The 23,331-nt window shown below is 43.5% G+C and overlaps 1 protein-coding gene across 2 annotated transcripts in view; it reads left to right on the top strand.

The window, feature by feature from the left end:
* Positions 1-903: 903 nt before the first annotated feature.
* The window catches only part of KDR (kinase insert domain receptor), a 43,683-nt gene continuing 21,255 nt past the window's right edge, over positions 904-23,331 (top strand). For both annotated transcript variants that reach the window (XM_075930409.2, XM_075930408.2), the window contains exons 1-15: positions 904-1,129; positions 4,308-4,398; positions 5,722-5,918; positions 8,202-8,326; positions 8,626-8,794; positions 10,470-10,609; positions 11,216-11,387; positions 13,236-13,347; positions 13,443-13,606; positions 15,111-15,267; positions 16,974-17,097; positions 18,046-18,154; positions 19,983-20,327; positions 22,301-22,447; positions 22,688-22,819. In XM_075930409.2, coding sequence (XP_075786524.2) covers positions 1,072-1,129; positions 4,308-4,398; positions 5,722-5,918; positions 8,202-8,326; positions 8,626-8,794; positions 10,470-10,609; positions 11,216-11,387; positions 13,236-13,347; positions 13,443-13,606; positions 15,111-15,267; positions 16,974-17,097; positions 18,046-18,154; positions 19,983-20,327; positions 22,301-22,447; positions 22,688-22,819 — 2,242 coding nt within the window. In that variant the 5' untranslated portion in view covers positions 904-1,071. The remainder of the gene's footprint in view (positions 1,130-4,307; positions 4,399-5,721; positions 5,919-8,201; positions 8,327-8,625; positions 8,795-10,469; positions 10,610-11,215; positions 11,388-13,235; positions 13,348-13,442; positions 13,607-15,110; positions 15,268-16,973; positions 17,098-18,045; positions 18,155-19,982; positions 20,328-22,300; positions 22,448-22,687; positions 22,820-23,331) is intronic.

The following is a 23,331-nucleotide window of genomic DNA, read 5'->3' as shown; positions in this document are numbered from 1 at the left end:
TTTACTGCACCACCTCCAAGGACCCAAATGCTTACAATAATTGCTCACTTAGAATTGCAACTTTTTAATCCAAGGCTCTGTACAGAGGGTATTTGCAAGTTTTCCTTTTCCTTCCAGCCCAAGTAAAATATCCTTTCCCTTAGCTGTGATGTCTGAGTAGTTTGGGAACCCCCCAGGGCTAGTGCTTACAAGATCTTGCTGCTGAAGCACATATAGTTTATGTTCAGGAATTGTACTTGAAGCCAGCAGTCTTTAACTGGCTATATGATCCAAATTGATTGTCTCTGGGCTGTTATTCTCTAATAAAGCCTGCTGACTGGGATGGATTAAGCAAAATGCATCAGTGTTTGCAGTGAATCTCATAGACTTTAGGATCAAAAGGGACCATCATGATCTAGTTGCCTGCACATTGCAAGTTGCAAAATTCTCTCCCATTCCTGTAATTAGTGGTGCCGTGGCAATGCTGAAGGTGGAAATCATGGATTTGGGTTGTCATTATTGTTTCAAGCCAGGTAGTGTGGCAGTACCTGCAGCACCCCCATTCCAACACCTATGTCTGTAATTAAACCCCAGGGTCTGAAGTCCTCAAATCATGATGTTAAGACTCTGCAGGATCAGCCAAGTGCTTAAAGAAGCAGATGCACCAGCCCCCTCCATGGTTAAGCCCCACTGAAGGCAGGGGAGGTGAGAGGCCGAGGGTTGGTCACTCGATAAAAGCCCATCTGTCTGAGCGCTGCAAGCTGGGGGCGAAGGGCGCTGCTGGGCCACTACACTGCAGCGGGCTGAGCGGCCACGTGCGCCCAGGCCCCAGGGGAGGCGGGGCGAGGGGAAGGCCGGGGGCGGGCAGGTGGGAGGCACCGCAGGAGTCTGACTCCTCCCCCGGAATAAAGAAGAGGCGCTGCGGGCGCCGGCTGCGATGCCCTGGCACAGCCCCAGCTCGCGCGGAGCGGCCCTGCCCGCACCCAGGGCGCAGAGACTCGCCCCAGCGGCACCAGGATTAGCGCCCGCCCGCTCGCCCGCTCTGCGCACAAGGCGCCGCTGGCAGCAGCCGGAGCCCGCTCCCGGGGGGCGATGGAGGACGCGGTGGCGCTGGCGCTGCTGCTGTGGCTGGGGAGCCCGCCGGCTGCAGGTGAGGGGCGCGCGGGGAGCCCGGGGGGTTCCGGCCCATGGAGCGCAGATGCGGGGAGACCAGGCTGGGCAGGCGCGCCGGGAAGTGCCAGAGCCTCGGGGCAGATGCTCTGATGGGAGCAGCCGGGCGAGGGCTAACCCCGGAGATGCAGCAGGGCCCGATCCTGCTGCCGTGGGAAGCGACGGGAGGTTTGTCCCAGCCCCCAAAGCGAACCGCATGGAGCCAGAACATAGGGACTGGGGCAGGCGGAATAAACCCCCGGGGAAATCCTGCCCCTGTTGAAGTCAATGGGGGGTTTGGTCTTGGCTTCAGTAGAGGGAGGATTTCACCCTATGCCCCTGGCTTGTGTTGCCTGGTGACCTGGGGACGGTCTTCTTGGGTGAGTTGAGAAAGGGAAGCCAAGGGAGTCACCCCCATTTATAGCTCCAGCTGAGATTTTGCCTACGGAGCTTGTTAAAGGTCTTAGCCTTGGCCATGGCCTCCTCCTTCCCCTGAGGTCTCCAGAGGAAGAGGCTGTTCCTTATTCCTGCTCAGGTGCTGCAAAGGACAGGACATCCTGTGCCTCGCACGAGAGAATAGGCAGGTGCACAGGCCATTGCTTTACCAGGAGAATTTGGAGTGACCATGCAGGCTGATCAGCATGTGTAGGGATGGAGCCATAATTTCATCCCTGCATCTTTTGTAGAAAACTCACCAAGCGCCAGGCAGTTTTGCCAAACTTTCCCATGGCCAAGGCAGATCTTAACGAAAAGGGGGGAATGGGGAAACAAGATGGGGGAAAAGGAGTTTCCTTCTGTCTGTGAGGAGCTAACAATATGTTGTGCAAGACACAAAATACAACTAACTCCTGCCTCTACAGCCTAAACAAGAATGAGTGGAGTGCCTGGAAATAATCACCTGTTCACTATACCGTTGTCTTGGGAATAAGTGGTACAAAATTCTTGAAATTCAACATGATACATTTATGCTATTCTCTTTCTCAATAAAGGAGGCTATATAGACTGAGACTAAGCCCAGTGATAACAATCATACTGAAATTAATATTTTAGCAGAAATTAAATAAATTGGGATGACTTGGAAGTTAACTAAAATAATGCCTGTGTCTAACACAAAAATAACCTTTTTTGGCTATTCTAATATGGATATTCATATAATTAAAATTATGCTTGTGTTTGGAACTCAAACATTTTGACTATTATAATATGGATATTAATTTAATACCAAACATTTGCATGTTTACACAACAAGTAATACTATTTTATTGATCCTCATATTTGTATATCATGTTTTTTTTGAAGTGCATATGTAAGTTACCAATGTATTTTCTTTTGGAATACTCTCCTTAGAGATATGCATAAGAGTAATTTTAGTTCATGGCATGATGTTTCACCTTGAAGAAAACAATCTAGCCATACAATGGTCAGTTTGACTAAGGCTGAACATTCTTGACTAAATGGAGCTTATTTTACTTTAGTTTTTACGTCTAACAAAGCAACACTGAATGAGAATAAAATCTCAATTTTAGTATTGAACACTTCTAGGGACTCTTATTTAGCTGTACACTAGTTTTGTTGAAGGCACGCAAATGGGAGGAGGATTTAGTCCAGAAAGATTTAAACCTGTTTGCTGGACGATTAGATTAGATAAATCATTATTTGCAAATCCTATGATAAAGAGTAAGTTATAAATTTGATTTGATTTTCCTTCTTAATTCAAATTTTTACCTTAGTGATGGCTTTCTACAGTAAAGTGCAACAGAAATCAATTATCTGAACCCTATTGTCAAAGAATCTCTGTAGGAAAGGTTTGATAAAAATATGATGAAATTGTGGCGAGATAGTGAAGCCCCTAGCTCTAGGATGACTTTACTGTCAGTGAGGCAGAGCTCCACAGCTGCTTGGCACTACAGCCAGGGCAGAGCTTTGTAGCCACCTGGCTCCACAGCTGGGGCTGGAGCTCTGTGGCTGGGGTGGAGGGATGGGGACAGAGCTCCGCGGCCCAGGCCAGAGCTTCCTGACTGCTGGGGCTGGAGTTCTCTGGCTGCTGGAGCCAGAATGCAGCAGGAGCTCCATAGCTGGAACCAAGAGCTCTCTGGCTGCCGCTGGGGTCAGAGTTCCCTGGCCAGGGCCAGGCCTGGCTGCTGCTGGGGCCAGGGAGCTCAGCTGGGGCCAGAACTCCCTGCCATGCTGTCTCTCCTCCCCCACCGCACATACACACTCTGGACTCCCGGTTGAGTCGCCGGTGCCCCTTACAGTGTTCCTGCCAGACTGCCCTCTTCCTGGGCTCTATGGTCCAGGAATATCTGTGGTCTAGGATGGACCACGGACGATGCTGAACCAGGGAGTCCTGGTTAAAGGAGGTCCAGTCTGTACCATCGCTGTTCATTTTATTGTGCACGTTCACTCATTTGCTCCTTGTACATCTGAATTTGCATTAAGTACGCCGTGTTGTCTGGCCAAGGCAATGTTTCAGAACTTACTCAGATATGTGTACTCATCCTTTACTGACACAGAATTCCCAAAGGGAGTGAGTATGATAATAAATGGCAAAAACATCTCATTGTGTTCTTTGAAAGGTTGCATGGGCAGGACAGTTACATCAGAACAAATATTGGAAATTATCTGCAAGCTTTAACTGACATGAGTATTCTCCCCGAATGCCGTGGAACCAATCACCTAAATAAGGTTTGATAGAAACAGGTTTTCTTAGGGTTTCAAGCAACAAAGGAGATACATTAGAAAATGCGATAAAGGAAAACAAGACTGGGTCAAATGACCTTGAGTTTATGATGCACTATGCAAAATAATTTAGCAGAATTCATTAATCAGCAGCCTTGGCAAATGTATGTATTCAATTTACTATAAGAGTTTTCCCAAGGGAGTGAGATCATCAGATGAAGGTTCACTTTATTTCAATGTCCCATATCCTTTTGTTAGACCTTGAAGTTGGTAATGCAAAAAAACAGGAACTCCACCCGAGCTTTATGAATTGCAGAGCTATTCTGCTAGCTCATGACCATCTGCCCATTCTTCCTGTTATGACAGAGCTCGTGAACTTCTACTGGGGTGTGTGAAAAGCTGTAGAACATTTAACACATTAAACAAATAGGTCAACTTAAAACATGCTCTCTTTCCCCTTTTTTGCAGTGATTTTCTGATATATTGCTTTTCTTTTGCAGGCTTGTTTATTTCTCCAGATCAGCCAAGTCTTAGCATACAAAAAGATATCCTTGCAATAACTGCAAATGATACTCTAAATATTACTTGCAGGTAAGGGAAACATTGGCTTTCATTATCACTATGACAATGATTTATTAATTAATTTTATAGAGAGGTGAACCCTTTCTCTTTCCTGAACCTTGCGCAAACCCTTTCTCCATTGCAGGCCAAGGGCTAAGTATTAGGGTATGTCTACACTTCATTCCCCTCTCTCTCTTTCTCTCTCTCTCGCTCAAGAGGAATGCAAATGCAGACTCTTGAAACTGCAAATGAAATGGGGATTTAAATATCCTGTGCTACATTTGCATAATTGCGTTATGGAGCTATTTTGAGAGAAAAAAACGGGGTTATTTCGAGATAAAACCTTTCCCTCAAAATAACCCTTACTATTCAAAAAATGATGTTTAAGGGCTATTTCGAGGGAAGGGTTTTATCTTGAAATAACCCCATTTTTTCTCTCAAAATAGCGCTATTTCACAGTAGTGCCATAACTCGATTATGCAAATGAAGCGTGGGATGTTTAAATCCCTGCTTCATTTGCAATTTCGGGTGTCTGCATTTGCATTCCTCTCGAGAGAGGAATGAAGTGTAGACATACTCTTACAGAATTAGATCACAAGGAGAATAAAGAACAAAATAATAGCTATTGGTTAATCAAGGGATATTCTCAAGAGTCAGGTGCAGAGGTGAGGAACCTTTTTTGGGTTGTGGGCCACTGACCCAAGGAAAAATCAGGTGGGGGCCACACACAAGTGAGAAACCAAAATACCCCCCAAAACTCTCACCCAAATCCTCACTGATGTGGCCACCAACTGAGAAGAGAAAGACACTCCATACATTCCCTTCACGCACCAGAGCCTAGGGCGGGCCTAAGCTAGTAGATTTGCTGTCCTCCAGACCTGCAGTGGGGGTGTGGGCTTCCTGATGCTTGGGGGAGAGCCCTGAGTCTCAGGGGTCAGATCCAGATAAGCTGGAGGATGCATCCCAGGTTCTTCATCCCAGGTCTAGTGTGTCAAATGCATTAATGTAATCCCTGGGTAGCCTCAGCCACTCTTCCTGTGTGGGAAAGATGCGGTGCAAGCAGCAGGCATTGGGGAGAGTACTCTGGAACATAGAGCTGGTTGGGGGTAAAGCAGAGCCTTTGTCATCTCAGTTGCCTCCCCATTTTGGAGTCTTGGATTCATCACCTCTTAATATTCCTTTATCAGATTTAGTGTTTCTTAATGTTAATGGTTTAAGTTTGTCTAGTAGCAATTTGTCTTGAAGTTAAAACAGGCCATTCAAGAATGAGTAGGGCTCAGTTTTCCTGACGTGGACGTAGCATGCCCCTCAGCCCCTCCTGCCCTAATATGTCTTTCTCATTTGTTTTGCTAGTGGTCAAAGAGCTGTGGAATGGCTGTTGCCTAACAATCAGAGTAGTTCTGAAAAACATCTGGCAGTGACGGACTGCCAGGACGGCCCCTATTGTAAGAGGCTCACTCTCACAAAAGTAATAGGGAATGACACTGGAGACTACAAGTGCTTTTACAGAGACTCCCAGGCAACTGCAAGCATTTATATCTATGTTCAAGGTAGGTGGCTGCAAGTGTCTTACATGATTCCTACCTAACAATAAGGTGAAAAGAAACAAAGGTGTAACAAGGATTTCAAAAAACTTTGTTTTAAAGTAACGTTCATTGAATTGCCCACAGGAAAACCTATTTAGCAAAGCATATGCATCAAGATCAACAGTTGTAGGCTGGAGACTGTGAGCCTGAGATGAAAGCAGTTACCAGTCCATTTTTTTCAAGGTTTTAAGGAAAACAAGAGTAGAACTATGCATTTATTCTGTAGGTGCTGGGATTCATTGAACTCCAATGAAGTTTATAGCCATTCTGCATAGGAAATAACTGCAGAAACTATTCCTTAACATTGTTAAAGTAGATTGAAACAGGACATCATAACAACCACGGAAGCGGGGGAAATCAGACTGCTTTCATGAGATGTCTAGCGTTTCCCATTGTATCAAGCTTTACACTTTATTTAGCAGAAGGGCATCTCATGGTTTTTTCAGTGCTTGCATTTCCAGTCAAAATGTGGAGACACAATGTTTGTGCAAAAATATGTACAAAAAGCCAGCCAAACTTATTTGACTCTCAGAAACCAACTTTTTTCCCCCTTAGGCTGGGTTTTGAATGAAGGTTCTGCTCAGTTTGTATTTTTCATTATCCCTCTTAGTTCTTTGCAGATCGTATCACACAGATACATTTGCCTACACTCTATACATGCATTTGGGTGGCACAGTAAACAACAATGTAGCAGCAGAAACTTAGCATATGTTTTAGCTGTGATGGTAGGAACATCTTTTGATAGTAAACTGTGAGATCCTTGATCACAGCTTTTCTTCTCAGTGGCAGCTTTTAGAGATATTTATCAGGTATGGAACAAATGATCACCATAAGTTGTAAGTGAGACATTTGCATCACATAAAAGATTACTTCATGCTGAGCTTGACCTCCTGGCTTTCACCTTCACAAAGATGAGCCTGCAGCACTTCTTTCTGTCCTGCTGACCAGGCTATCTTTACAATTAAAATTGGGACTAGTTTCCTGATATTGGAATTCTTGGCTTTGTGAAATTGACATTCTGTATGCAAATTGTGTGAAATATCTACATGTCAGTATGGGTATGTCTACACTACCCCCCTAGTTCGAACTAGGGGGGTAGTGTAGACATACCCTATGCTATTTACTATAAATAGAAAAGTACCTGTTTGCAGGATTAATAAAAACGATATGTTCAGCAGTGCTTTTTTTGTAGCGGTACTGCCCGGTACGCAGTATTGGCACCTCCAGTCAGAGCTCAACAACTTTTTTCCCCTGGAGTACTGGCACCTTTTTTTTTTTTTTTTTTTTTTTTACAAAAAAAGCACTGATGTGCAGCAATTAGTCTAATTTACTTCTACAAACACTAGCCTACACATCAATACTGGGAACTGATCTCTTTGAATGAAGAACTCCTATTGGCTTCAATAGGAGTTACACACATAGGAGGATTATAGGGTGTATTTGTACAATTTTAAAAGCAATACATAGCTGTCACATTTGTATTATCTAAACAGGACAATGCATAGGTCAAGTCTGAAATTTTGTCTATATTACAGCTGTGGGACTCTGGGGAAATCCAAGTCGACTTCAAGGACTGACTTTTCAAAACAGTCCTCGCAGTTGCGCTTATAAAATGCATGTGGCTGCAACTATAAATCCTTCAATTATGTATGCAGTTTAGGTAGCTGCATACACAGAATGACATTAGAGTAAGCCCCTGAATATTTTCCCTTTTAATTATCTGGCTTCAATTACCTGTGCACCACACCATGCACAGGTTTGTTTCTATAGTTTATAGTCAGAATTCTGAAAAGTTGGTTTTTAATATATAGGGTTGTTTATAAAGCCACTTATTTATTGTTGAGAATTTTAAAAAGAATAGCCATTATTTTAGGGGTTATGAAGCACTTAGCTCCTTTTACCAATACTGGGATCCATTGCTATAGTCCTTAAGCACATTGACTTAAATTGGAGTTCTGCCTGTGTAAAGACTTCGGGGTCAGGCATGGAATTCCCAGAATTGTTTTGACACTATTACTGTGTATTTGGGCATGATGGTACTGTTAGACAAGGAGGAGTTAAACTGCACAGTTATGTCAATTTAATCTCCGTTTACATACAAGAAAAATAGAAATGTTTTCCAAATAACAAAGGGAATAGATAGGAAATGAAAGACAAGAGCGAAACATAGCAGGTTGGGTTCTTTCCAAATCAAGAGATTATAATAAATGCAAACGGTGGTGATTTACAAATCAAATATTCTTCTAGATTACAGATCTCCATTTGTGACTTCAGTTAGTGATCAGCTTGGTGTTATATACATTACTGGGAACAAAACAGTGGTGATTCCATGTCTTGGATCCATATCAAATCTCAACGTATCACTTTATGCGGTAAGAAAAAAGTCAATTATTTCCTATTTATTCTAGAAGTAGCAAAATTTAACATTAATACAATATCTTAGCATCTTATTTCTGGAGTTTCTGAAACTTATGAACAGAATGGTAACATTATCACTGCTAGCAAATAATACCACTCTCCTTGTGTAAACATCGGTTGACTGCAAAGTGAGCGTGGCCTGAGTCAGGATGCCAAGACTGCATCCATAACATTGTCATGAATATTAGACTAACAATTTTGAATTTGTTTAGTTTTGGAGTTTAACTATATTTTATTGATCTTTTTTTAACAGAGGTATCCAGAAAAGGTATTTGTTCCTGACGGTAAATCAATTTCATGGGATAATAAAAAAGGCTTCACTATTCCCAGTAACCTGATCACCTATGCCGGCATGGTCTTCTGCGAAGCTAAAATAAATGATGAAAGCTACCAGTCTGTGATGTACATAGTTGTGGTTGTAGGTGAGCCAAAGATGACTCTTTATGGTCATTGTTTTAAGCAATATTATTTTTCTTGGTGCAACATATTGAGCCATTTCATCTGATTGGGCTGTAAATCAGGAATACTGAAACTATAGTTAACACAAATGGGTTTTCATATATGTTGTTTTGAAAAAACACACACCTGAATTTAAAGGGAAAATGTTGTTGTGTACTTTTTTGGATGAATCACTGATATCTATACTTGGTATTTTACCTGAATTGCTTTCTGGTGTTTTTTTTTCAACTATGCAGGATTTCGTTTTTCCTAAACTCTCTTTCTCTTTTGTAATGAATGTCATCACGGAGAGACTAAAGCACAAGTGAAGGGACCTTGAGAACTGGCACTCCAAGGGGACAATTTCCCAGGGCTCGGAGATACAAATGGGTCTTGAGCTTCTGGCTGCTACTACTGTGGCGGTGACTGGAGCCCTGGGCCCTTTAAATTACTGCCAGAGTACCACATGGCATGCCTGCAGGCAGCACTGAGGACTGCCTATCTCCAGCCCTGCCCCTTCCACTCAAGGGCCTACCCCTTCCAGGAGCACAGAGCAGGGCCTCCTATCTTGCCTAAGGGCCTGGCAAAGCTGTTGGCCCAGCTCATAGCAGCTCAGAGAAGAGGAGAGGGTTCTAGCTTGCTCTGAGGAGAATCTGGGAGTTTCAAAAGAGCATATCACACTAGAAATGCAAAACAGCCTGCCCTCAAGAAATTCTTGTCTTCCTTCACACTAATGTCTGGGGACTAACTGGGATGAATATGGCTCTGACACATTAAAGCTCTACTGCTCATTCAGAACCAGAGGTAACATGATGACTCCTCTTAAGCCCCCACCTATGCTGAAATGGCAGTGTTCTTCCTGGACTGTAGAGCAAACTCCACCTCCAGGGTTGGAAGAGCAAATCCCCAACCTCTTGAGTTTCACTGTGGTAATGTGGCATTGACAAGCTAGGAACAGCACGTTCTTATCTAAAGTCAGAGATTCCCAAAGAGAGGAAGAAAAAAAAATAGGGAGTATCTCGCGATCCCTCTCCCTTTTAGCAGCAGCAGTTTCCCTCAATTCATCATCCTATACCTGATTTTTGAGTCATTCAGGATTTCTGGATATATTTCTGATATGTTTTTATAGCAAGTTTTATGCTAGGACATTTTTGTTGTTGGTAAAGTTCCAAGCACATCACCTGATGCCAACTTTTGGTCTATCAAAATATTTAGGGAGTGGGTTTCATAAGGGTTGAGGATGCTTAGCCGCTCCCAGGTTCTGTCTCAAACACCTTTCTGTGACCAGCTTAGAAGTATTGGGGGCTCACTCTGCCAGCTTCTTGTACTTTACTGTGTCTGACCACGAGGGAGCTTCTAGCAAATGATCTCACAGTTGTTCACTTATTTTGCATGTGATAAAATCTGAAAGTAGATTGTACATGCCTGAGATCCATTATGTGTCAGTACAATTTTTGGGCACCCTCATCCTTTCCACCTCCAAAATCTCCACTTCTTGAAATTGGGTGTATGCCCATCTCCCCACTGCTCAAGCTTCTTAGGATTTCTGCTCTGGGAGCATCACTTCAAAGGGAAGACTAAATGACACCAGGAAAGCAGCAACCTTATGTCATTCAGCAGATTGCTTTTTACAAATGCTGTTCCTTTTGCTTTTTCCAGGGTACAGAATTTATGACTTGACTATGCACCCTTATCACCAAGTAGAGCTGGCAGCAGGGGAGAAACTAGTTCTAAATTGTACTGTGAGGACGGAGCCAAATGTTGGAATTGATTTCAGATGGGATCACCCTTCTGTTAAGGTAAAACAGTTGTTTCCTAACCCCATGTTCTTGAGCTCTGAAACACAGAGGGATAAGGGTGCTCCTGTGTCTTAGCGTCCATTGTCATTTTAGTTTCCTAAGATAGCAGTTTGGGTTACCCACTTACCCACTCCTAAATAGTATCATCAGCTGATGATGATCTCTGAAGAGAAGGAATCGGCAGCCTATATAATATGTACTGCGGAGCAGAGGTGGATTACAGTGTTTCAGGGTCTGGGGCCGGAGCAAGTGCAGGTACTCCCACTCACCCCTTCTACCTGCTCTTCCCCTTTACTTCCCCTGCTGCTTCTGCCAGGAGCAGGGTTGGCGTGGTGGGGTTTGCCTCACTTCCCTTGCTGGGGAGTGGGATTAGGCCACTGTGGCTTCCTTTGTATCCTGGCAGGAGCACTGGGCAGGCAGAGCAGGGGAAACCTCCATGCCCCGACCTCACACCCCAACAGGATTACTGGGCAGAATGGATTGGGACATTTTTTCAGGGCCTCCTGAGGATGGGCCCCATTGGCCTACTGGCTAAACTGCCATTGGTGAGGAGAGTCGAGGAGAAGTTGGAATGAACTGCTTCTCAGAGCTTTTACTCTGTTACAGGGCAAACGTGCTGTAGTCAGAGACTTGAAAACATCGTCCGGGAATGAGCCAAAGAAGTTCGTAAGCACTCTGACCATAGATCATGTTACCTTAAGTGATAGAGGCCGATATAACTGCACAGCATTCAGTGGCCGCATGACTAAGAAGAACAGCACGTATGTCATTGTCCATGGTATGGAATTCTCTGATTTAATTCTGGCTATTTATAGGTGGGCACTGATGGAATGGAAAATGCAAAAGTTGAAAGCCATTAGCAGCATGGTATGTCAATCAAAACGTTCTCAGTGTAAACAGAGACACTTCAAATGCAGTGTTTCCATTGCTTCTAATTGTTAGTATTGTTATAGCTCAAAGTTTTTCTATTTCTCTTAGGACCTTAGATGTGATTACCACTGAAATCAACTGGCAGGCCCTTTATTTATTCTCCCCTCAGGGATACTGTACATTTGAAATGGTATATTTAGAGTTAGATTCTGGCACATTTACTCATAATGAATAGTATCTGACTCCACAGATAGCTCGATTGAGTTCAGTGTGGCTACCAACAGAAAGGTAGCTCGATTGAGTTCAGTGTGGCTACCAACAGAAAGGTATCACTTGTGATTAAGAGAAGTAGAATCCGGCCAGGAACTTTCTGGATACTGAAACATGGATTCCGAAACATGGATTCCGCTTTACTTTTGGTCATAAGGAAAAGACTCAGAGGAAATTACTTTGGCCAAATCCTTCCTCAATCCTCAATCAAGGAGAACTCCATTGGCTGCAGTTTTTTTTTTTTTGAATGAATGAGAAAGAACTTCAGGATTTGGTCCAATATTAATTAGTGCAGAGACACTGCAAGTTAAGGGTGTACTGTGTGTCTTGCATAAGAGCACAAAGGCTGACTTAAAATCATGATTTTGCACTCAGCACTTTGTCAGTTCAAACTGATCATAGTCATTAGAAGTGGAAAGGACCTTGAGAAAAGATTGAGTCCATCCTTCTGCCAGGACAAAAAATGCCCCCCTCTATCACAGCTGTATCAGATATTGATACTCTGTTTGGTATTAGCCAAGAGGCCAGTCATGCTGTTGGGCTGACTACAGTTTTTTGTGGTTGCAGAAAAGAAGTGTAAATCCTTTCAAAGTCGCAGAATTTTGGGGGGTTGCAAAACTTCACATAGCTTCAGTCTCTTCCCAATTATGCAACAGTAGCATGTCATTTTGAACACTGTTGTTAGCTGAAATGAAAACGTGGAGCCTCTTTTGTTTGATTTTCTATTTGGAAACCTTGGAGAGGTTGAAATGAGCAATTGTGTTACTGAACACATGCTTTACAGCACTTGGCTTGCATTGCTTGTTTTGTTACAAGGCAACAGAAGCTAGGGAGGGCACAGCATTGGTGCAGAAGGTTGCTGTGTGGTCTTTTGCTATCATGAGTCCCCTGGAAGCTGAATTACTTCACTTTTCTGCGCAAGGGACGAGGGAGAAGGCCTGGCCTAGGGTGAGGGGTAGCATATCCTTGTGTGGTACAGAGTATCCCTGTGTGCCAGTGTGCATGGGAAGTGAGGGTGGGCCAGCTCTCCGCTGGGCTCCTCTCCACAACTGTTTGGCACTACTGCTCTAGGACCCCTGGCTGCAGCAGCCCTGTGGGCTCCGTGGCTCTGCAAGCTCCAGTGGCCCCGGCACGTCTCTGCCCTGCGGACTCTGGCAACCCTGCTAGCTGTGAGCTCTGCCCTCCCACCTTGTGGGCTTCAGTGCCCCGGCTGGCTTCTCAGCCCAATCAGCAGCAGGCTCTGATGCCCTGTGGTCTATGCTGCCCCGCTGGCCGGCTCTGCTCTTAGCCACTGGCAACCTCTGTGCTGGGGCCCTCTAGTCCAGCAACATTCATGGTCCAGACCAGAGAGTCCTGGACCGCAGAGGTTCAACCTGCACTGCTTTTCACCTACAGCTAAACACTAAACAAGTGAGAGACAGTTTACTTTCCTGGCCATGTGGAGAGGCAATGTTTTGTTTCAAGCCCATCAATTTATTTCTTGCAGAAAAGCCTTTCATCCTTTTGGACAGAATGGGGTCTGTGGTGGAGACAAGGGTAGGAGACCAAGTCAAAATCCCTGTGAGATTTACTGGCTATCCTCCGCCGGAAGCAAAATGGTAGGAGTCAGCATGCAATGCCTTTAAAACAGATTGTGATATTTTGTGTCAAGCTGGCTCACTAAAATACTCAAGTTACATTGTATTTTCTTTAGGTATAAAAATGGAAAAGCCATCAGCACAAATCATACAATTAGACTTGGTTACACATTAACAATTACTGAGGCAAGTGAAAAGGATGCTGGGAATTACACCATTGTACTCACAAACCCCATTAACAAGGAGCAACAGAGACACACCTTTCACCTGGTTGTGAATGGTAAGTGAGATATGAACAGTGCCTTTCTCTTTTTGTTGTATATGTGTGTATGTAGTTTGCTAACACTTCTTGAATTAAAATTCATGGACAGAAAGAGTAGACAGAATTCCTGTCTCTTAGCCCTGATCTACACTAGGAGGTTATTTCTAAATACCCCCCTTATTTCAAAATAATAAGTGGAGTGTCCACACCACTAAGCCCGTTATTTCAAAATAATGGGCTGGTTATTTTGAAATCGGCACTCCAGCTTTCTTTGGAATAAGCTTATTTTGAAATAGTTATTTCAAAATAGCGCTAGTGTGGACATTCCACTGCTGCTATTTTGAAATAACTGCTCCCCAGAGTAATATGAAGTAATTACTCCCCAGTGCCTCCTGGGGCTCTTAAGCCAAGGTAAAACATCCACAGTAATGGAGCCTGCCTTTGACTAACTTTGAGGCTCCCCCATAGTGTGGTCACGCTATTTTGATTTTGTTATTTTGGGGAGTTATTATTTTGAATTTAGTTATTTTGAAATAATTTCCTAGTATAGAGATGCCCTTAAAGCCCTATGCTGCCCTTGATCTATGTACTGTCCTGATTTAATTTTGGCAAAAAATACTAAGGAGAAAATTCAAAACCACCACGTCATGGGAATGCAGGAGAGACATTGTTTCAACCATGCACTGAGAATCTATATCCAGGCAAGGTTTGAGATGCAATCTTCAGTTTGCTCCTCATTCTGTATTTTACAACTCCGAAGGTTTCAGGTTTTCCTTGTTAGCTAAAAGAATGTTTTGTTTTTTATTTTCTGTGTATTATTTCTTTGCCTCTGTGTCCTGCTCTTTTCCTGTCCTCTGTGTTCTCGCCTGCTGCTTTTGTTTCACGTCGTAGTCCTCATCTACCTCGCCCATCCTTCCTGCTGCTGTCAGCTCAGTTCTAACCCTCTCTCTCCCCCACCTCCACTGCACTCGCACTCCTCCTGCACTCTGTTCCTCAGGAAACATACTTGTCTAGCTGCTTCCAAAATAGTAGGGCTTTTAAAAAAAGTAGCTCTGCTAAGTATGATGGGGGTAGAGATGGGGACACAATGGGACAGGGAGGCCATTCACTTAATACTGGAAGTAATATAAATTTCTTGGCTGGGGATGGGAATGGAAGGGAAGGGCGATTTGAAGGATAATTTGTAAGGCTTAAGGGGTAGCTGTAAATAAGACTCAGAGGGATTACTTAATGTTTGGCTTGTATCGAAGCTACTGTGTGAAGTTGGCACACTTCTTTGATTCTTTTGCTCTCTGATTATTGAGAACACTCCGCTCCATGCAGGCGGCTCTCAAAATCACACAGACTCAGGTCCTGGGAGGAATGTGGGGAGTCATGCTGAGAGAGATGCCCCCCATGAAAGAAATGCTTTATGCATTTCAGAACAAACTGTGTTCTTGTTATCAAACAATAATTGCATAGGGCAAAGACTGTCACTCCTTTATCGTGAGCTATGCATGTAACATTCATGTTTTTCTTACAGTTCCACCTCAGATTGGGGAGAATGCTTTATTGGCTCCCGTTGATTCCTATAAATATGCGACTACTCAAGTCCTAACTTGCACAGTGTATGCCATTCCGGCCCCAGTCAAAATCCAGTGGTACTGGCAGTTAGAGGAGCAGTGTACTTTCAGCCCTAAGTAAGTACAGCATGATTTGCCAGTTAATCGGCATCTCTTCATTTCTGTAACTATTCAGATTTTTAAAGTGCTGCTGCCCTGTTTGTTTTAACAGTTCTTTACAAAAATATAAAAATGCAAATAATTGAACACTAACTAGCCAACCGCCTGGGTAGCACTTTGGTAGTGCAAAGGGGTTATAAATCCAATTTAACCTGAAGATTCCTTCATGTAAGGGGACTCCCTGGGTGGTGGCAAGTCAGTGTAGTGGCTGTTGCAGCCCCTGCATAGGTGATGTGATCAAGGGAAAGGGGACATGACTGGAGCCACTCAGTGCTTCAATGATCTCCTCCTCCCAGAACCAGTCCCTCAGGGTTACCTGCTGTAGGACATGGAGTAGAGCAGCTCTAAGGCTGTGCTAACTTCTGCTCAAATCATCTTGGTGGTTAATGAGACACAGAGGGAGTGTAAAGCAATGAACCCTCTAATTTTTTCCACCCACGTGCAGAATAAATTGTGTTATGCCTACTGAAACATGTGTAGATGGGCACCACCAGTAGATAAACATGCTACTTGAGGTGGGTACTGTGGGCATTCTGCTAATCAGCAGGGCAGCATTTTAATCTCTTCTGGGTGTCCTCCCAAGTGCTCAGCTTACAGGAACACTGGTGCAAAGCCAGTTTTCCTTTTCCTTGGATCTTACACTGATGCAGGTCAGCCAGGTTGGAGAATGAGGGGCATTTTACACCTGGATTTTGTAACTGAGGCGTCGGGCACTTGAAGACCACGCGCAGTAACTGTTGCTACTGGACAATGTCTGCAGATTCTTGGATCAGGGTGGAGGGCTGTTGCAAAGAGTGAATTCCACAGGAAAGGGCTACTTACCTATGAAACTCTACCACTTGTTGTTTCTTGTGTCTGACACTTTTCGCTGGCATCTTGCCTTGTTGCTAGATTCCAAACACGTATATGGGCCCTTCGGTCAAACCTTGTTGGGCAACAGCAAGTACAATAACACAACACACACAGGAAATTTGCTGTTTATGTGACTTGCAGTTCTTTGTGGGGGTTTTTCTTACACCAATCAGCTGCTGAATATGGTGTTGCTTGTTATCTTTGTAAACAAGGATCTCAGAGGAACTACACTGATTGATGGTAGCCAATGATAGAGAGTGCTTCTGACAAAGACACATGCAGCTTCCCTTATCTTGGCTTTGCATAGGGCCAGACTTCCTTTAAAAAAAAAAAAAAAAGCATTCTGCTTTCCGGTTGTTTATAAAATGACTTCCACAAACTTCGTTTGGTGCCTGTTGCTTCCTGCACAAGGGCCACTGTCCTAAAGAAATTCTTTTAAGGAGTCCAGTGATTTCTACAGCTCTGTTCTCTTTTGAATGAAATTAACTTGAATTGTCAATTTATGACTGGAAGTTTGTTCCCAAAATAGCTGCTTCCCTCCAAGTATCCTGATTGGGCTGACCTAGACAGATAAATTAGACTCTTTACCCCTAGGCATGGGAAATCTTTTTTTTTTTAAATATATATAAAGGACAAAGGTCTTGGAAGGTTATAGAGTACGTAAAAATGTTTTCAGGAACAGACACCAGTTTTATAAGATGGCTGGCCCATTGTTTCATCTCTTGGTGTTTTTTCTAAATGGAACAAAAATAGTCTCTTTGAAGAGTAGACATTTTCCTTACCTAAATGGAATCTTTCTGTCTATCTCCCAGTCAAGTTGGTTTGGGAATCAATCCTTATGCATGTAAGAAATGGAAAGACATCATGGACAGAAAGGGCGGAAACCGGATTGAAACAATTAAAGATAAATTTGTTGCTATTGCTGGGAAAATGAAGGTGAGCTGATGTTCATTTGTCTTAGTCAGAAATGGCCAGTTTTTGAGAGTTCTGTTTAGCATTTTATGTATTCATGAACATTTATATCATAACCATAAAGGCGTGGAAATTAATTAGCAGACGTGTGGGAACATACTGCTAATTTTGGTAGTATATAGTTTAAAATACATATATGCAGATCTATGTTTTAAATTTACTGTCTACATTAGGAAATAAAATGCAGTAATTAATATCACATAACCCTCCAGTATGACCTGGGTACCAAAAACACCATTGATTTGTATTGTGCAGGAACTGATAGTTGCCATGTAGCTGTTCACACTCAGCCATTATGTGGTTTGTCTCATGAAAGCCCTTAGACCAGGGGTGTCCAAACTTTTTTCAAAGAGGGCCAGATTTGATGAAGTGAACATGCGTGAGGGCCGACCATTTTGCCTGACATTCTTTGAACCATTAAAATTAAATGCAAATTAACTATTTTATGCAAAGTTTATTGCAAACGGCATACTTTTCATTTAGTCACATGGATGACAAATCTAAACAGGTGTTAAATCACTCTGCCTTTCATATCTGAAGGCCAGATGGAAAAAAAAATCCAGGAAGCTGAAATATGTCAGGAACATTGTAAAGTACATTACATATTATTGGTAATAAAGGTTGTCTGTCAACTTTTAAGTTCAAAAAATATGAACAGGAACATAACACCAAGTATACATGTTGTGTCCAAATATATTTATAAATGATTTAGACCAACTGACTAACTGAGATTTTACAATGTATTCATCTCAATACATATGGATTCGTTGGGGGCCATAAAAGATAGATATTGCCAAATTACCTGTGGGGCCGTATTAAACCAGAACACGGGCCGCAATTGGCCCGCAGGCCGGACTTTGGACATGCCTGCCCTTAGACTTTGTGGTATGAAATTGGTTTGTTCTCTTGTAGACTGTAAGCACTCTTGTGATTCAAGCAGCAAACGTGTCAGCTTTGTACAGATGTGTGGCTACTAACAAAGCTGGAGTGAGAGAGAGGATTATCTCCTTTCATGTTACCAGTAAGTATAGCTTGTTGATTGCATAGCTGCACTAAATTAATCTCACTCCCTCTGCCTCGCTAGTGATACCGGCTTCAATATGTCGTTTGTCTGATTCAACCCCTCACAATGACCCATCTCTGTTGTGAGGCCTCCTAAATATAGTCTTTATTCAACACTAGAAGACTTACCCAGCATTGCTCAATTTTTGTTTTTCTTCATTTCAGTCATTGCTCTGGGGTAGGGCTGCGGATAATGGGGTCAGTATGCAGGCTGCCATGGGGGGCCAGGTGAGACAGCTTGGGGCCAGGTGAGACATGCCACTCCATGGCTACTGTAGCTCCAGCAGGCACAGCTGAGGGAGGGGCGCGTGTCCCCTAGAGCAAATCCAGGTTCAGCTGCCCTCTGCACTTCCTAGTCAGAGTGAGGAATGCAGCAGACTGTGCGCTTTCCCTTTGCTCCCTGAATAAGAGGAGCAGCAAATCAGGGAGAGGAAGGGGCCTTCAATCCCCTCATACCTACTTCAAAGGGCATTGGGGGTGGGGCAGGCTCAGCCAAGGATGCATTTATACATGTGTGACAAGGCACTTAAAGTAAAATATTTTACTGGATCAACTTCTGTAGATGTGAGAGACAAACTTTCAAACCTACGCAGAGCTCAAAAACTTGTCTCTTTCACCCACCACAGTTGATCCAATAAAAGATAGTACAGGTTGCACCTCAAATCCGGGATTTTCTCATCCAGCAACATCAATGGTCCAGCATGACCGCAGCAGCCTGAGAGGTGGCGGGGGCCACAGCGTGATTGGGGCTGCCTGCTGCCCGGCAGCATGGCCAGGGCTGCGACCACAGCAGCTCGGAAGGGGAAACTGGCTGTGGCAGCCCGGCAGAAGCAGCACAGCTGGGGCTACTTGCTGCCCAGCAGTGGGGTTGGGTCTGCAGCAGCCCAATTGGGCAGCTTGCCGTTCCGGCAGTGGGGCTGGAGCTGCCCGGCTGGCTGGCAGCAGAGCCAGGACTGGGACTGGCCTACAGACAGCCCCGCCAGACTGACGGAACCAGCATCAGGCTGAGGGTCTGGTATCAGGAGACCTCCTGTTGTCCCACAAATTCCCTCTTCCGGGACCTGGGAGATCCCAAGGGGGCTGGACAAGAGAGGTCCAATCTATGCCACACCCAGCTCTTCTCTAATATTCTGGCAACACTTGGTTGCACTATCACTTGAAAGAACTGTATATATATGAGCAGTGCCATTAAAGTCAATGGGGTTACAATGGTGTGAAACTGGTATGAAGTGAGATCCAAAACAGGATCTTTGGTTGCAACATTGGTTAGGCATTTACAGCTTTAAAAAAAGAGAAAATTAAATAATATGAACAGAATTCATACTGTTGAAAATTTAAGGTCAAGATTTTGTAACCTGGGTGACTTCAGTGAGAGCTTTTAGCTTCTCAGGACTTTGGCAAATCAGGCCACATATTTATGTGCCTAAACATGGATTTAGGAACCTAGCTTTAGGCACCTGTTTTTGAAACTCTCGAGTATGGGGCCAGGTTTCATAGGATAGTTCTATTATATAGATGTTCCTTGGACTTTCATTTGTGTTGCTTGTGTGTGATTTTTTTTTTGGGGGGGAGGGGGTTAACTTGAATGATGAGCCTGATTCTCTAATGCCTTGTGATGTCATGTATCACTGGGCAAAGTGAGTAAAACAGGATACAAAGCACTGGAAAATCAAGCCAAATAAGTCCATGAATGTAGATTTTGAAAAAAAAAATTCCTAATCAATGTATAGGGAAAGAACGTTATTAATATAACGAATGCACTGTTTAATAGCATTTTTAATTTGCAGGGGGTCTTGAAATTAACCTTCAACCCAGATACCAGCCCACTGAAAAGGATAACGTGTCCTTGCAGTGCACTGCAGACAAACTTACTTTTGAAAACCTAACCTGGTATAAACTGAGTCCTCGCATCACACAGAGACCCTTTGGCGGATTGCCGATGCCTGTGTGCAAAAACTCGGATGATCTTCTTAGGCTGAACGCCACGATTTCTAACACCAATGGTGAAAATGTTACCGTAGAGCTCTTGCTTCGTAACATTTCTCTTCACGATCGGGGGGATTACATTTGTATAGCCCAGGACAAAAAGACTAAAACGCAACACTGTGTTGTCAAGCACTTCACCGTTCAAGGTATGAACCCACTTTCATATACTAACGTAGATGGGTACATGCACAGACTATGGCTAGCTGGAAACAAAGATTGCAATGGTAGAAATCATCAAGTGCTGTATCACCTAGCGTGTTACCAATTTAAAGGTGTGCTTACTAGGAGAAGGGATTTGAGCAGTTGCTAATAATGAGACTGCATTTATGTATTGGCTGTTGTCAAGTGCATGAGGCCAGGTCCAGGCAAAATGTGGTTTTTGTGTTGATGAACTGGCTGCACGCTTAGCTTGAAATAAGCTATGCAATTTAAGCTACTCAAAATGCATAGTTTATTTTGAGTTAATTTCGAAATAGCTTATTTTGTAATTTGGTGCTGTCTACACAGTGCCAAATTTCAAAATAAAACACTATTCCAAAACATCCCTTACTCCTCATGGAACAAGGTTTACAGGGATGTCAGAATAGTGTGCCCATTATTTCAGAAGCTATTTTGAAATATTAGGCGCACTGTCAAGATGCGGAAAATGCTATTTTGGGATACTGAAAGTATCCCGAAATAGTGCCACTGTCTAGAAGCAACCTTAGTGTTCCATTATTGACAGTGAAAGAACAGCAAAAGAAGGGTTAATAGTCCTGGTGTGGAAAAGCAGAGAACAGTGGTTGACAGGAAAATAAAGTCTCTTTATAGATGTGCACAAACAGTGGGACAAATTGATAGCTTTGTGGGTTTGCCTTGCAAAACACTCACATCTATGATCTGTTTACAATTGTTTCTTAAGGTTCAGAACATTGTGTGACTGAATCTTTGGGTTTGAGCCTGTGGTCCTGATTTTAAATGGTCATAAATGCAGGGCAGCATTTCAGCACAAACAACGCCAGTCACTGGCTTTTGATGCAAACATAAGTGATCTTGCATAGAGGCTCATAGACTCATAGACTCATAGACTTTAAGGTCAGAAGGGACCATTATGATCATCTAGTCTGACCCCCTGCACAGTGCAGGCCACAGAATCTCGCCCACCCCTCTTAGAATAATCCTCTCACCTATGTCTCAGATATTGAAGCCTTCCAATACTTTGAAGGCCCCAACATGCAGAGAGTCCTTCAGCTGTGATCTGTGCCCAATGCTACAGAGGAAGGCGAAAAACCTCCAGGGCCTCTGCCAATCTACCCTGGAGGAAAATTCCTTCCTGACCCCAAATATGGCGATCAGCTAAACCCTGAGCATGTGGGCAAGACTCACCAGCCAGATACCCAGAAAGTTCCCTATAGCAACTCCTATCATCCCTCCATTGACCTATTTCCAACTGGAAATGAATGGTCAATTAGTTACCAAGATCATGTTATTTCATCCAACCATCCCCTTATCATAGAATCAGAACTGGAAGAGACCTCAGAAGGTTGTCAAGTCCAGCCCTCCGCTCTAGGCAGGACCAATCCCATCTAAATCAACCCGGCCAGGGCTTTGTCAAGCCGAGACTTAAACACCTCTAGGGATGGAGACTCCACTACTTCCCTAGGTAACCCATTCCAATGCTTCACTACCCTTAAAGTCCTGGTTGTTTTGGCAACTTAGACCCTAATTCAGGAAAATACTTAAGCACAAGCTTATGGGCTATCCTGAAATATAGATGCTTTCCTGAACCAGAACCTAAAACACTAGCAATATCACCCTTCTTGAAGTGAGATTAGAGATGGAGATGTGAGGGGAGGCAATTTCTGGCTAATTTCCTCTTCTCTATCAGTTTTGATGTCTGAAAATCATAAAACCAGACTCAAGTAAAAGACAAATGACTTTTCCTTTTAATGCTTTCTTACCTATTGTTCTTGCCTCATGTGCCATGGAAGATTAAATACAGTCTCCCTCTGAAGGCCATGGTTGGTGCTATTGTAGGAAGGCCATGAGACCCAAACTTGTAGAGTGGCAGGGAGTGCTGAGGCATCACAAAAATGAATGTGCTTGGCAACTCTCAATAACTTCATTTTCATGCAAACAGAGCCTGTGGCACCCACGTTGGTAGAGAGGCTGGAGAATCAAACAGAAAACATTGGTGAAACCATAGAAGTATCATGCCCAGCAAATGGAATTCCTCCTCCATACATCACATGGTATAAGAACAATGAAACCCTTGTTGAAGACTCAGGTGAGTAGCTGCCCCTTCAGTATGACTTATTTCTCTTGCTGTGTGTTTTACACAGGGCACACCACTGATTTCAGTGGGGAGTTCAAGTGTGGATTGGGGGTAGATTGTGATCCTGCTTGTATTTATATAATGTGTAAGGGGTGTATATGCAAAAATATTGCTAAAATAATTGTGACTATTGAAATCTTAACAGCCAAAGGCAACACAGATAGCAGGATTAAGAACAGTTCCTTTTTGCAGGTATTGTTTTGAAAGATGGGAACAAAACTCTAACCATACGCAGGGTAAGGAAAGAAGATGGAGGTCTCTACACTTGTCTTGCCTGCAATGTCCTCGGATGCAAAAAAGCAATAACTTTTTTTGTAGTAGAAGGTCAGTGCAGATTTGCTTCTTCTATTCATTTGTGCTTGATAACTGCGAAAAAGGAGGCCTATGCATCATGTCTTGGTCAAAATTTTGAAAATGTACTAGCAGTGCCTTTGCTGAAAGTTTCATTATGCCAAAGTGAATCAGATTCATTTATTGATAAGGCTCCTCATCAAGCTTGAAATGGAGGAGGTTGCACCACACTGGCAGCCCAGTTTGTTTATTGAGGCTGATACCTTGTTCTCCAGAATCGCAGCTTTCATTAAACAAAATAAGTCCGTCGCTGGCCATTATGGTGGCAAAGAAAACCCTGAAAACATAGAGCGAGGGCAAATCAGTGCAATAATATTTGCCTCTGAGTCTGCGGAGAGTCTGGCACACCACAGTACCTAGTAATGCTGAGGATACCTAGCAATGCTGACATTTAAATAATTTCACTGCTGTCAAGGCATCTAAGAAAGGAGAGGAAAGGAGGAAGGTCCCTGCACAATCCCCAGTCAATGGTGTCCCATTTTGGT

This window comes from Pelodiscus sinensis, chromosome 4, assembly GCF_052426305.1.
Source record: "Pelodiscus sinensis isolate ZL-2025 chromosome 4, ASM5242630v1, whole genome shotgun sequence".
Taxonomy (NCBI): Eukaryota; Metazoa; Chordata; order Testudines; family Trionychidae; genus Pelodiscus; species Pelodiscus sinensis.
Note: the sequence above shows the minus strand (reverse complement) of the source record. Positions and strands in the feature narration are given on the sequence as shown.